Source organism: Podarcis cretensis (assembly GCF_951804945.1).
Source record: "Podarcis cretensis genome assembly, chromosome: 13".
NCBI lineage: Eukaryota > Metazoa > Chordata > Lepidosauria > Squamata > Lacertidae > Podarcis > Podarcis cretensis.
Genome location: NC_137182.1, coordinates 51989304 through 52002533, shown reverse-complemented (window position 1 = coordinate 52002533; position 13230 = coordinate 51989304). Strand labels below are relative to the sequence as shown.

Genomic DNA, 13230 nt, shown 5'->3' with positions numbered 1-13230 from the left:
TATATACTGAGTTAAAGAAAATGTTCAAAAATACTTTTGTTAAAAAACCAGAAGCCTTTGAGCAGCGGTAAAGTTTCCAGCTTGTTTTACCCCCTTTTGAACTATGGGGGATATATAAGACTAAAGCCTGCCGACTAGATATTGGAGATTAGACCCCAGGGGGCCAGATAGGAAAACCGTGAGAATTACTCTCACTGTACGTGAATGCAGCACAGAAGATAAGGCACAAGGCTCAGTGGAAAAAGGAGATTTTAAAGAAAGTACTGCCGTTGCTACCTCTGTCCCACTGACTCAAACAGCAACAGGGGGAATTGAGAGTTAAACGAGTGGGATTTGAAATAACGTAGCAGTTGATTATTGGACTGTATTATATCGCTAAAAATGGGCAGAGAAAAAAGAAAGGAAAAGACTGAAAGGTGGAATTCTAAACAGAAACAACAAGAAGGACCAACAAAAGAAGAGTGGCAGATGAAGACGATGGACTTTGCAGAACTCAGAAACAGAAAAATCAGAAACAGGCATGATCAAGTATTCCAAAAGGACTGGAGTAAATTTATACAATATTTGAAAGAACATTGTAAGCAATAAACATCACTAGCAGGGTAGTCTGGAGACTTGCAATGAGAAATTTTCTTCCTTTTTATATTTATTTAAATTCTGAGGTATTTCGTAATGAGTGTAATTAGAATTGGAAAACGTATAGAATGCTATGATATAAAGGTTAATTCTGAAATCTATGAGGCAGGAGGGAAGGAAGTGGACAGGCTCTAAAGCAGGGGTCAGCAACCTAAAGCCCATGGGCCACAAGCGGCCGACGGGGGTCGTTTAACCGGCCCACAAGCCGCCCCCGAACCAAGCCACCCGCTCGGCGAGTCCCTGTGGGGATTCGCTTCCGCAGTGCTGGAAATCGCATCTGCACAGATGCAGAAAATCGCGGGCACAATCCACAGAGGGATCTCTACTGGAGTGAGCCAGCCCAGGCGAGGTAAACATTGCCGACTCCTGCTCTAGAGAGCCAGAGAGGTAAAGCGAATAATAATAATAATAATAATAATAATAATAATAATAATAATAATGTATTATTTATACCCTGCCCATCTGGCTGGATTTCCCCAGCCACTCTGGGCAGCTTCCAACAGAACATTAAAATACAATAACCTATTAAACATTAAAAGCGTCCCTAAACAGGGCTGCCTTCAGATGTCTTCTAAAAGTCTGGTAGTTGTTTTTGACATCTGGTGGGAGGGAGTTCCACTGGGCAGGCGCCACCACCGAGAAGGCCCTCTGCCTGGTTCCCTGTAGCTTTGCTTCTCGCAGTGAGGGAACTGCCAGAAGGCCCTCAGCGCTGGACCTCAGCGTCCGGGCAGAATGATGGGAGCAGAGACGCTCCTTCAGATAATAATGATGTGGTTATATATTGTTAAATGGAAAACGAATAAAAATTATTTACATATATATATAAAGAATTACAGTGGAGAGATGACTTCCTTAGGCCCCCCAAAGTCCCTGCCTCCCCCCCACCCCAAAGTCCACCTCTCACCGCTCCGGGGGCAAAGTCCTTTCCAGTGTTGTTCAGCGTCTGCTTGGGGCTGCTGCCCCTCGAGCCCACCAGGGTGATGGAGACGGTGTCGAAGGTCCCCGAGCCCCAGAACGTCCCGGTTGCCACTTGGACCTTGTATGAAGCCATTAGGGTTCCTTCTTCGCTGCTGGACTCGGCCGGCCGTCTCCTGCAGTGGCTCTCCTCTTGAGGCTTCGTGGGCTAAAGGTTAAGTCCAGAGAGAGGTATGAGGGACTGGACGAACAAGATGCTTTCGGTGGAAACTGGGAGGTGGCTGCAGTAGATCTGCCAGATAGCCCCTCTGCGTCATGTGGGCCAGAGGTTATCAGCGAGGGGTGAAGAAATAGAGGGGGCCGCGGGTGGGGCTGTGGGTTAAACCACAGAGCCTAGGACTTGCCGATCAGAAGGTCGGCAGTTCGGATCCCCGCGACGGGGTGAGCTCCCGTTGCTGTCCCTGCTCCTGCCAACCTAGCAGTTCAAAAGCACGTCAAAGTGCAAGTAGATAAATAGGTACCGCTCTGGCGGGAAGGTAAACGGCGTTTCCGTGCGCTGCTCTGGTTCGCCAGAAGCGGCTTAGTCATGCTGGCCACATGACCCGGAAGCTGTACGCCGGCTCCCTCGGCCAATAAAGTGAGATGAGCGCTGCAACCCCAGAGTCGGCCACGACTGGACCTAATGGTCAGGGGTCTCTTTACCTTTAACTCCTATGGGGATGGCTGGGCAGGAGGCAGGGAGCCAACAGTAGGGGGAGCCAGCGGCAACGGCTGGTGGAGCCAACTAAGTCTAGATTCGACCCCGTCCTCTTCCTCCCCAAGGAGCAACGAAAAGACTAAGGCTGGAGGAAGCTAGTTGTAAGAAGGCAGGCTGGATCATAGCCCCGTTTCTCTAATGGTCCATGCTGTGCTGACAGAGGGTCACACGTGAAACCAGTTTGAGCTTAACATTCCTTAATGGGGTGGTGCAAACCAGGACAGGATGAGGACAGCTGGGTGCTGCAAATTCTTTAGCCTGAGGCACAAGTTCTCTAGAAGCTTCCATTTGCAAGGCCGAGCTTTATGGGCAACCCCCGCATCCTCTCCGTCTGAGGGTTTATGGTGCTCCCAGCGGCGTAGCATGGGTTGTCAGCACCCGGGGCAAGGCAAGTAATTTACGCCCCCTAACCCGGGGCAAGGGACGCAGGTGGCGCTGTGGGTTAAAGCCTCAGCGCCTAGGACTTGCCGATCAAAAGGTCGGCGGTTCGAATCCCTGCGGCGGGGTGCGCTCCCGCTGCTCGGTCCCAGCGCCTGCCAACCTAGCAGTTCGAAAGCACCTCCGGGTGCAAGTAGATAAATAGGGACCGCTTACCAGCGGGAAGGTAAACGGCGTTTCCGTGTGCGGCTCTGGCTCGCCAGAGCAGCGATGTCACACTGGCCACGTGACCCGGAAGTGTCTCCGGACAGCGCTGGCCCCTGGCCTCTTAAGTGAGATGGGCGCACAACCCCAGAGTCTGTCAAGACTGGCCCGTACGGGCAGGGGTACCTTTACCTTTACCTTTAACCCGGGGCAAGGCAAGTAATATGCGCCCCTAACCTGCCGCCGCTGCCAGCTTCTTCTTGCTGCTGCCTGGGCTGGGGTATTTACATTAAGGTAGCCACGGCGGTGGCGGCGGGTCTGTGTCAGGTGATCTGAGGCGAGTTGCCGCTGGCGCTGCCGCGCAAACGACGCCGCTTGCCCGGAGGAGGAGGAGGGCAGAGAGGCAAGGAAAATGTAACATGGCCCAGCAGCTGCAGCAGCAGCAGCGGCGGCGGGGCTGTGAGGAGGGGCTGCCTGGCGCGCCCTCCGCGGCCCTGACGCGCGGCGACCGCGGCGAGTGCTGAGAGCCGCTGCCTGCCGGGTGCCTTCAGCCCGGACGCGCGCACAGCTCGTCGGTTCCGCGAGACATGGGGCTCTGCTACAGCCTGCGCCCGAGGCTCTTTGGTGACTCCGGAGGCGGCGAGCGTGCCCCCCCCCAATGTTGCGCCCGGTGCGGCCGGCCCCCCCTGCACCACCCACGCTACGCCACTTGGTGCTCCTTTAAAACCCTAAAGGGCTTTGGCCCTATATACTGAAAAGAGCATCTCCACCCCCCATCGTTCTGCCCGGACACTGAGGTCCAGCTGCTAGGGTCTTCTGGCTCTTCCCTCCCTGCGAGAAGTGAGGTTGCAGGGAACCAGGCAGAGGGCCTTCTCGGTGGTGGCGCCCGACCTGTGGAACGCCCTCCCTTCAGATCTCAAGGAGATCACTATTTGACTTTTAGGAGACATTTGAAGGCAGTCCTGTACAGTCGTTCCTCAGAAGTCAAACGGAATCTGCTCCGGAAGTCCGTTCGACTTCCAAAACCAAAGCGCGGCTTCCGGTTAGCTGCCGAAAGCTCCTGCAGCCAATCGGAAGCCCCGTCGGACGTTCGGCTTCCAAAAATAGTTCGCCAACCGGAACAGTCACTTCCAGGTTTGCGGCGTTCAAGAGCCAAAACATCCGAGAACTGAGCTGTTTGACTTCCAAGGTACGCCTGTATAAGGAAGTTTTTAATGATTAGTGTTTTGTTGTGTTTTAAATATTTTGTTGGGAGCCGCCCTAGAGTGGCTGCGGCAACGCAGTTAGATGGGCGGCATGTAATAATAATAATAATAATAATAATAATAATAATAATAATAATAAATAATCTTCAAAATGGACCTGGCGGCTCTTCAGACAGAGACAGCTTTCCAACAGTGGCCTGTCTTCTAATGGCTTTAAAATAGAGGACTATTCTCTTTGAAGAAGGCCGCACAGTCACATGGGGGGGGGGGGGCGGTCCGACGCAGCACCGCGGGATCAGACTGACGTTCAAAACGGCACATCCCAGAAGTCTCTCACAGGAGCTGCCCAAATTTTAACCAATAAAGTTTTCTGTGAGAAGCTTCCAATCGTTCTCATTATACTTTTTTTTTATTGTCTTGATTTTGTCGCACAGTTTGTTTTACATCTTTTCCCATAAGCTGTTTATTCCATTTATTTATTGCATACAAGTATCATTCAATTCTGCTAGGATGGTATCATTTTTACAATATAGTTTTATATATTCCTTAAATATTTTCCGTTCTCCGTATACTTTTTGATTTAAGCCTCTCCTGATTTTTCCGGGAAAAAAATAAAAGAAAAAAAATTCCTTCCAGTAGCACCTTAAAGACCAACTAAGTTAGTTCTAGGTATGTGCATGCACACGAAAGCTCATACCTAGAACTAACTTAGTTGGTCTTTAAGGTGCTACTGGAAGGAATTTTTTTTCTTTTATTTTGTTTTGACTATGGCAGACCAACATGGCTACCTACCTGTAACTGATTTTTCCGTTCAGCTTTGCTAATTGGAAATACTCTATCATGAGTGGTTGCCAATCTGTTATTGTTGGTGTTCTTTCACATTTCCAGCTTCTGCCTACAAATATTCTTGCAGCAGTGATTGCGTACATGAACAGTAAAGGTAAAGGGACCCCTGACCATTAGGTCCAGTCATGGTCGACTCTGAGGTTGCAGTGCTCATCTCACTTTATTGGCCAAAGGAGCCGGTGTACAGCTTCCGGGTCACGTGGCCAGCATGACGAAGCCTCTTCTGGCGAACCAGAGCAGCGCACGGAAACGCTGTTTACCTTCCCACCGGAGCGGTACCTATTTATCTACTTGCACTGGTGTGCTTTCAAACTGCTAGGTTGGCTGGAGCCGGGACCGAGCAACGGAAGCTCACCCCGTTGCGGGGATTCGAACCGCCGACCTTCTGATCGGCAAGTCCTAGGCTCTGTGGGTTAAAACCCGCGTCCCCCACATAAACAGTGGTCTTGCCCAAATTTTAAGATCCTGCTTTCTGCTGAAAGGACGGAAGAGTTACCTGCAGCTCTTTCTGGAGATGGGTGCGATTCTCCAGGGAAGCGGGGCCCCTTCCTTGGGCCCCCAGAAAGCCAGCAGGGAATCCAGAACATCGGCGGGCCCCATTCAGAGGCCTCCTCCTCCCAAGGAAAGCCTCCATTTCCCACCGGGCTGCATCGTAAGCTACGGAGACAGGAAAATGTTTGTTTAAATCTCCTTGGCGGCTTGCTGGCAATTTCTCGCTTCAGGCAGACACTGCGTTTATTGATTCGGGGCGGGAGAGGAGAAAAGGCACTGGAATGCTCCACAGAGTACAGGGCCAAATGTTTGCAAATGAGCGACCTCCGGGCAGGCAGCTGTCATCCTGACACCGTGACCCAGCATTACAAGAAATTTAAGGTCTTATATATGTAATAGATGTTCATAGATGTTCCAGCCAAGCATGTACTGTACATAGATGTGTGGACTGCATGTCTGAAGCAGCACACAAAAACAGCCCTGAAACCATTTTGACTCCCAAGCTGACCAAATGTTTCTCTGCAAGGAGGGAGGAGGTGAAAATTCGTTCTTAACCTGAAACTGTCCTTATCCTGAGGTACCACTTTAGCTAATGGGGCCTCTTGCTGCCGCCGGAGCGCAATTTCTGTTCTCATCCTGAAGCAAAGTTCTTAAACCGAGGTATTATTTCTGGGTTAGCGGAGTCTGTCACCTGAAGCATTTGTAACCTGAAGCATCTGTAACCTGAGGTACCACTGTAATTACCATTTCAAAAGAATGGCCAGACTACCAGGAAAGGCGATCAGATAAGGCATTATCAGATAACCTAGCAGACAGGAAAAACAGCAACATTCAAATTTCTGTTGTAGACCACCTTTTCTGTGATGAAGGCATGATGTTTGTGGGGGGTGGTCTTGGGTTACACCCCTTCTGTGATGTATGTATGATGTATGGAGGGGTGGTCTGGAGCTCCAGGGCAGGGAATTTAAAATTAAAATAAGGGCAGGCACACCTTTGTTTTGGGTCCTCCTCCTTTCCTGCGTGTGAGGGGAGCAACAGTTCAATAAAGATCAGGCTTACTAGTTGCTTTGCTTCTCAATATTCTCTGGTTGGCCTCTGTTATTTTCTCCTACTGATAGGGAACCCACTTAAGGACTCTATACGGGCTCTTGGATACCCCATAAGGAAAGAAGGGCAGATTTTGTTTATAACACCCACATCCTATTTTATCGCTGCTTCCCCATGCTAGAGCTGTCGTGGCTCCCACCTGGGATGAACTCAAACTCAGGGGGTGGTTTCCACCAAACGCTTTGATGCGCAGGGCCTCGCCGCACGTATTATGCAAACCGCTGCCCAGTGGGCAGTGCGCATGGCTGCACAAATGCAGAGCAGGCGACACACATGGCTACTCAAGCAAAGGCGCTGATCCATCCGCGATGTGCACCCAGGAACCCCCAAAGAGGTGGGGACAACTTTGCACGGCCGGCGGCTCCTATCCTCAGCAACCTGGCGGGGCTCCGAGAGGCCCGAACCAGCCTTTTCCCCATGTGGAGGTGTGGCAAGGGGATGGGGCTTCCCCTGTTGGATTTCTGCCTGCCACACAGCTGTCACAGGCGCAGGATTTCTGCTGGGGGGAATAGCGGATGCTCAGATTAAGTACAGTGGTGCCTCGCAAGACGAAATTAATCTGTTCCGTGAGGCTCTTCGTGTAGCGGTTTTTTCGTCTTGCGAAGCAATCCCATTGACAGCTTAGCGGATTAGCGCTATTAGCGGTTTAGCGGCTTTTAGCGATCAGCTGTTAAGCGGCTTATCAGCGGATCAGCTGATAAGCGGCTTAGCGGCTTAGGAAAAGGGGGGAAAAGGGGAGGGAACCCCGCAGGAACTCTCAAGACATTTTCGTCTTGCGAAGCAAGCCCATAGGGAAATTTGTTTTGCGAAGCGCCTCCAAAACGGAAAACCCTTTCGTCTAGCGGGTTTTCCGTCTTGCGAGGCGTTCGTCTTGCGGGGCACCACTGTATGCAATTGCCCTGGGTGTGGACCACCAGGCCGGGATTATTCCTTAGGGCATGGGTAGGCCAACTAAGGCCCGGGGGCCGGATGTGGCCCAATTGCCTTCTAAATCCAGCCTGCGGACGGTCCGGGAATCAGCGTGTTTTTACATGAGTAGAATGTGTCCTTTAATTTAAAATGCATCTCTGGGTTATTTGTGGGGCCTGCCTGGTGTTTTTACATGAGTAGAATGTGTGCTTTTATTTAAAATGCATCTCTGGGTTATTTGTGGGGCATAGGAATTTGTTCATTATTATTTTTCCAAAATACTGTATAGTCCGGCGCCCCACAAGGTTTGAGGGACAGTGGACTGGCCCCCTGCTGAAAAAGTTTGCTGACCTCTGCCTTAAGGCATGGGTAGGCCAACTAAGGCCCGGGGGGCCAGATCTGGCCCAATCGCCTTCTAAATCTGGCCCGTCGACGGTCCAGGAATCAGCGTGTTTTTACATGAGTAGTATGTGTCCTTTTATTTAAAATGCATCTCTGGGTTATTTGTGGGGCATAGGAATTTGTTCATTTCCCCCCCTTCAAAATATAGTCCAGGCCCCCCCCCACAAGGTCTGAGGGACAGCGGACCGGCCCCCTGCTGAAAAAGTTTGCTGACCCCTGCCTTAGGGCTCCATGCTGTTTTTCCCCCACCACAGGGACGTTACCAGAGACCATTCACCTGCTCCTGGAGCGCTGCTGGCGCAGAGGATTCTACGGGCGCCCTCAAATCTCTTCCAGCGCTCCTTCACCTTCCAGAATACCTTCAGCCTCATCTTTGAAGTCCTTGGAAAAGAGAAAGGGAAAGGGTGGGAATCCAGACAGGTTTTTCCAGGAAGCAAAATGCCACACATTCCTAACCTGGGGGCGGATGTCAAGACTGGAACCCGCCGTTTTATTTTTAACTTTGCCGTTTGCACAGGAACGTGGAAAAGTGCCCACTAGTGACGCAGACTGTTAGTTCAGTCCTGGCAACAGGGGCCGGCAACAATTCTGCTTTCTGAAGCCTTTGCCAGGATCAGGCCAGCGGCCTACCTGGTCTAGCATCCTGTTCTCACAGTGGCCAAGCAGATGCCCTATAGGGGAACCCACAAGCAGGATGCGACCACAAGAACAGCACTTTCCCCCTTCTGTAGTCTCAGATGGCATTGCTGCCTCTGACCGTGGAAGCAGGGCAGAGCCATTGTGGCTGTATAATCATCATCATCATTGCTAGGAACCATCGATGCCACTCTCCTTCATGAGTCTGGCTAATCCTCTTTTTAAAGCCATCCAGGTCAGTGGCCATCCCTGTGGCAGGGAGTTCCATAGTCTAACTCTGTGCTGCGTGAAGAAGCACCTTTTTAAACTGTCCCAAACCTTCCGACATTTCTTGCAAGTGAGCCATCTCTGAACCAGTCCTGGCCCAAATTACAAGAATGAGGGTTCTGGAGCAGATCTGTTCTAAGCACCTTTTCACGCCGAAATCTTAAGCACGCTTCCCAAGGAGTTTGCCGCATGGAGCAGGAGGGAGGGCTTGGGGCTCGTCCGCAGGTACGTTTCCTCCACATTTTCCAGGCGTGGTCTGTGTTTTAAAGCTCCATCTCCGACTTCTCTTTCATTTTGTTTTGTTTTTTTTAGCTCCAGAGCTTTCCCCGCGGAAATCTGCTCTTTACCGCAGAATTGGAACAAACAGCAATACGCAGAAAGCCCAAATTGCCGTTTGTTGTGCTTTAGCTTTAAAGAGCGGGTTTTCACGGGAAAAGCTCCGGAGACAGGGAGAGCTCATAAGAGTTGGAAGGGGCCCTGACGGTCATCTAGTCCTACCCCGTGCAATGCAGAAATATGCAGCTGTCCCGTCTGGGGATTGAACCTGCAACCCAGGCATTATCAGCACCACGCTCTAACCAACTGAGCTATAAGCCCTTAGTTCTGGTAAGCCCTTTGCTCAGAGTAAACATGCATAGGATGACTCTGCAAGGAGGGAGGGAGGATGAATTCAATTCAGTTCCCATTTAAAGCTAAACTTTTTCTTTCTTTCTCTGAAGCAATGCAGCCATTCTTGAAAAGCTCTCGGAACTTTGCAAAGCAGTTTTTCCACCAAGTACAAAAACACATCTGCTCATATGTGCTCATATTGTAGAATATAACATATACAAAGCACATTATATCAGAGGGGAAATGCAAAAATGTGCATATTTAGGGGAAACCAGATACAAACACATATTTAGACATTTAGAAAGTTGATGCGAGTCTTCACCAGTTTTTTAGCTTATTAACTTTCCCCAAACCCTAAATCATTGTTGTTAATTCTTCTTATTGATTTTTTTTTCTTTTTGCTTTTTTGTAAACCTCTTTGAGGGTTTGTTTGTTTTACAATCAAGCGGTATAATCAATTGTATGAAGTAAATAAGCAATGCATTTTGAAAGGTGTATATTTGGAGAAATTTGCACTGTAACACTGATGGCTTTCTCCCGGACGAGTCCCAAACAAGTGCAGGAATTTGGAGAGCCAAACTTTCCTAAGAGTAGAAAAAATGACAGCAAGCAGCACTGACGGATCAACGCATTCTCAAATGCAAAGCTCTGCCCTTTCCCAGCTGCGCCACGCAAGGCCGTGCGGGGAAAGGTTGCACTTTTCCTATTTCTGCCTGCAATAAAAGCAGGCTGGCAAGAATGTCGTGCTGCTCAAACTGCTCTGAATTACTGCAGCTTAGAATGGAGCCTTTTCATCATCGGACAATGTCAACATGCCGCCAGCAAAACATCTTGTGGTCTTCAGCCTTGACGGGGGAAACACTGGACGGCTAAAAGGGTGAGTATTATTTACTTATGGCATTCACATCCCTTTTCTCTCTCTAAGGAATTCAACGGCAGCATCCACGGTTTCCTCCCTCCTCAATTAATGCCCACAACAACCCTGTGAAGTAGGTTCGGCTGAGAGGCAGCGACTGGCCCCAGGCCACCCAGCGAGCTTCATGGCTGAGTGGGGATCTGTAAGCCTGGCCCCCCAAGTCCCGATCCAACACTCTAACCACTGCACCACACTGCCCCACCGATCACCAGTCTTCGCTTATACAAATCTGTGGTTCTAAGCCTCTTTTTTTTTTGCATTTTCCAAACACGCACGCATGCACGCACACCACTGTGACCGGCCAGTGGGTTTAGCTGCCACGATGAGGACTAGAATATTGCACGGGCTGTGGCTGCTCTTTTTGCAAGGAGCCTTCCCTCCACGCCAGAGACCTTTTGGCAACTGGGGCAGAAAAAGAAAGCAGGCGATCACGGCGAGGAGAAAAGATGACAGAGAGAGGGGAAACCCCCTAAGGACCAGGCTCAAAGGCACCCTTTGGCATCTTGGTGCATTGCAACCTCTGAGAGGCTACGCTGAGGACACAGAGGCAGGACCCCCTGAGAACAGAGAGGATCTACAGAGCTTCCCTGCCTTCTCACCCAGCTGGAGACCGGTGCCCTCTATGAATTGGGCTGCAGTGATGCGGGAGAGTTTGCCCAAGTTTGGGGAGGGGGCTAAGTGGCTTTCCCTCCCACCCCCAGGCCTCCCCAGGGTGCTCACCCGTCTCTGGCTGCCCTGATCAAGAAGGCAGAGTGGGCCACACCGGCTGGGGCAGTCAGGCAGCAAAGGCGAACGGCTGCGGGATGCACCGACGAGTCGAGATATTTTCTCCTCCAGCTGGCTTTCCACTTTGCTTCCTCTTTGGGTGTAGGTGCTGGGAGGAGCTGTCCCTGCTCAAGGGAGTGGCAGAATTCGTGCTTTCACTAGCTCTCTTTGGAGAGGAAGGCGCATTCTCCGTGGCGCCAAGCCAAGCAGACGGCACAGACCTCTCCAGCAGGCCCTGGATTCCAGGCCACGGGGTGGGAAGAAAAACCGAGGCGAGGGCCCTCGTGGATTCAAGGAACGAGGCGCCCACAACCCTGTCTTGCTCCAGGAAACTGGGCCTGTCAGAAGGAGCAGCAGGGCAGGTGTGGATTTGCACGGCAGGGCCAGGAACAGGAAGCCACCGAGGGGCAGACATGGCTGGTGGCCTTGCCACAAAAGGAGCCACGACTGCAGTCCGTGGTGGCGTGGTTCCGATTTCCCGGTCTGCGAAAGAGGGAACTGCTGAGCGCCGGACCGCAGAAGTCAGCCTGAGGCCCTCGTCTTTTGGGTGGACACCAGCATCTTCCTGAAATGTTTGCAAGATGTTGAGAAATTGTACAGCTCCTGCCTGGTTTGTTTTTTTAAACTGAACAGGATCAGGCGCCCCACCAGCAGAGACTGGGGGCTGCAACGGTTAGAGTTTCGGATCAGGGCCCGGGAGAGGCCAGGGTTTGAATCCGCTCTCTGGGTGGCGTCAGGGCCGGTCACTGCTTCTCAACTTAGTCTACCTCACAGGGTTGTTGTGAGGTTTAAAGGCGGAGAATTGTGAGCTCCTTGGAAGAACAAATATGTGTTTGTAATAAATCAAATCAAATCAAAATACATAAAATGAGGCAGTGCCCCACCAGCGCCTCCTCCTGCCTACTTCAACCTCCTCAAGTCTCCATGTTCCCAGAGTTCCCTGGAAAGAGGGATCCGTTCTTATCAACTATATTCGGAAGGCAGGCACCGTGGCTTTTTGAAGGAAGCAGCATTTTGAAACTTTAAGCCATGGGTAGGCAAACTAAGGCCGGATCTGGCCCAATTGCCTTCTCAATCCGGCCTCCGGATGGTCTGGAAATCAGCGCGTTTTCACATGAGTAGAATGTGTGTTTTTATTTAAAATGCATCTCTGGGTTATTTGTGGGGCATAGGAATTTCCTCATTATTATTTTTTTTCAAAATATAGTCCGGCCCCCCACAAGGTCTGAGGGACAGTGGACCAGCCCCCTGCTGAAAAAGTTGGCTGACCCCTGTCTATGGCTTCCCCCAGAGCATCCTGGGAACTGTGGTTTGTTAGGAGTCCTTTCACAGAGCTACATTTCCCAGAGTTCCCTGGGAAGAGGGATTTCTCCTTAAACCACGCTGGCAGTTGTAGAAGCTCTGCGAGGGGTATAGACTCTCCGCTCTACAACTCTTAAGCACCCTGTTATGTACTGAGTTGAATAGGATAAAAATGCAGCAGTCTGATTGGTCCTAGAACAATAGGATTCAGAATGCAGCAGTTTGATTGGTCCTAGAACAGTGCAGCAGTATGATTGGTCCGCAGGAGCCACCCAATCCAGCTCCAGGTGGAAGTGAATCCACAACCTGATTGGCCTACAGGAGAATTCCGGAATTAGCCAATCACGTGCAGCCCATTGTGTAAATAATGTATATAAAGCAGATACTTTGAGGGGACTTTCATTCCTCCTCACCACTGAATGAGCTGAATAAAGAGCACGAAATCCACTCTCGACTCTGAGTATATTTCACACCCTTAAACTACAGTTCCCAGGATTATTCGGGGGGAACCGGTTTAAAGTGGTCTAAGGGTTCTTGAAATGTATGGTGTGCGTGCGGCCTCCTCCTGCCTAATAGCAGAGCCGGCCCCCAGCGGGCGGCACCTGGGCAGGCTACAGTTGCCTGCAGTCAAGCTGCTTCTCAGGGACGGCAGAGCTCTCACCCAGGCGAAGAGCCACAACCGATACCTGAGGCCAGGTGTTCAAGGAAAGCATCAAACGTCAAAGCACTCTCTCAATCTCTCTCTTTCTCTTCCCCAAACCAGGCCCCAACACTAAACAAAATTCAATGAGCAACTTGCATCTGTTTATATGTCTCCCGGCCTGCTCAGACAAGCACGTTTCGCGCTGCCTTTCCCGACTCGACTTCTCAAAATGCGTTTGCCT

The 13230-nt window shown here is 50.8% G+C and overlaps 1 protein-coding gene across 2 annotated transcripts in view; it reads right to left on the bottom strand.

The window, feature by feature from the left end:
* The window catches only part of LOC307202130 (polyunsaturated fatty acid lipoxygenase ALOX15B-like), a 44453-nt gene extending 33278 nt beyond the window's left edge, over positions 1-11175 (bottom strand). Inside the window, exons 1-4 of one of the 2 annotated variants that reach the window (XM_079951828.1) lie at positions 11000-11175; positions 8129-8232; positions 5438-5598; positions 1541-1759 (exon numbers count right to left, since the gene is read on the bottom strand). In XM_079951828.1, coding sequence (XP_079807954.1) covers positions 1541-1759; positions 5438-5598; positions 8129-8222 — 474 coding nt within the window. In that variant the 5' untranslated portion in view covers positions 8223-8232; positions 11000-11175. Of the gene's footprint in view, positions 1-1540; positions 1760-5437; positions 5599-8128; positions 8316-10999 lie in introns of those variants that run through there. The other variant, XM_079951827.1, reaches the window with a different exon arrangement.
* Between the last annotated feature and the right edge of the window lie 2055 nt (positions 11176-13230).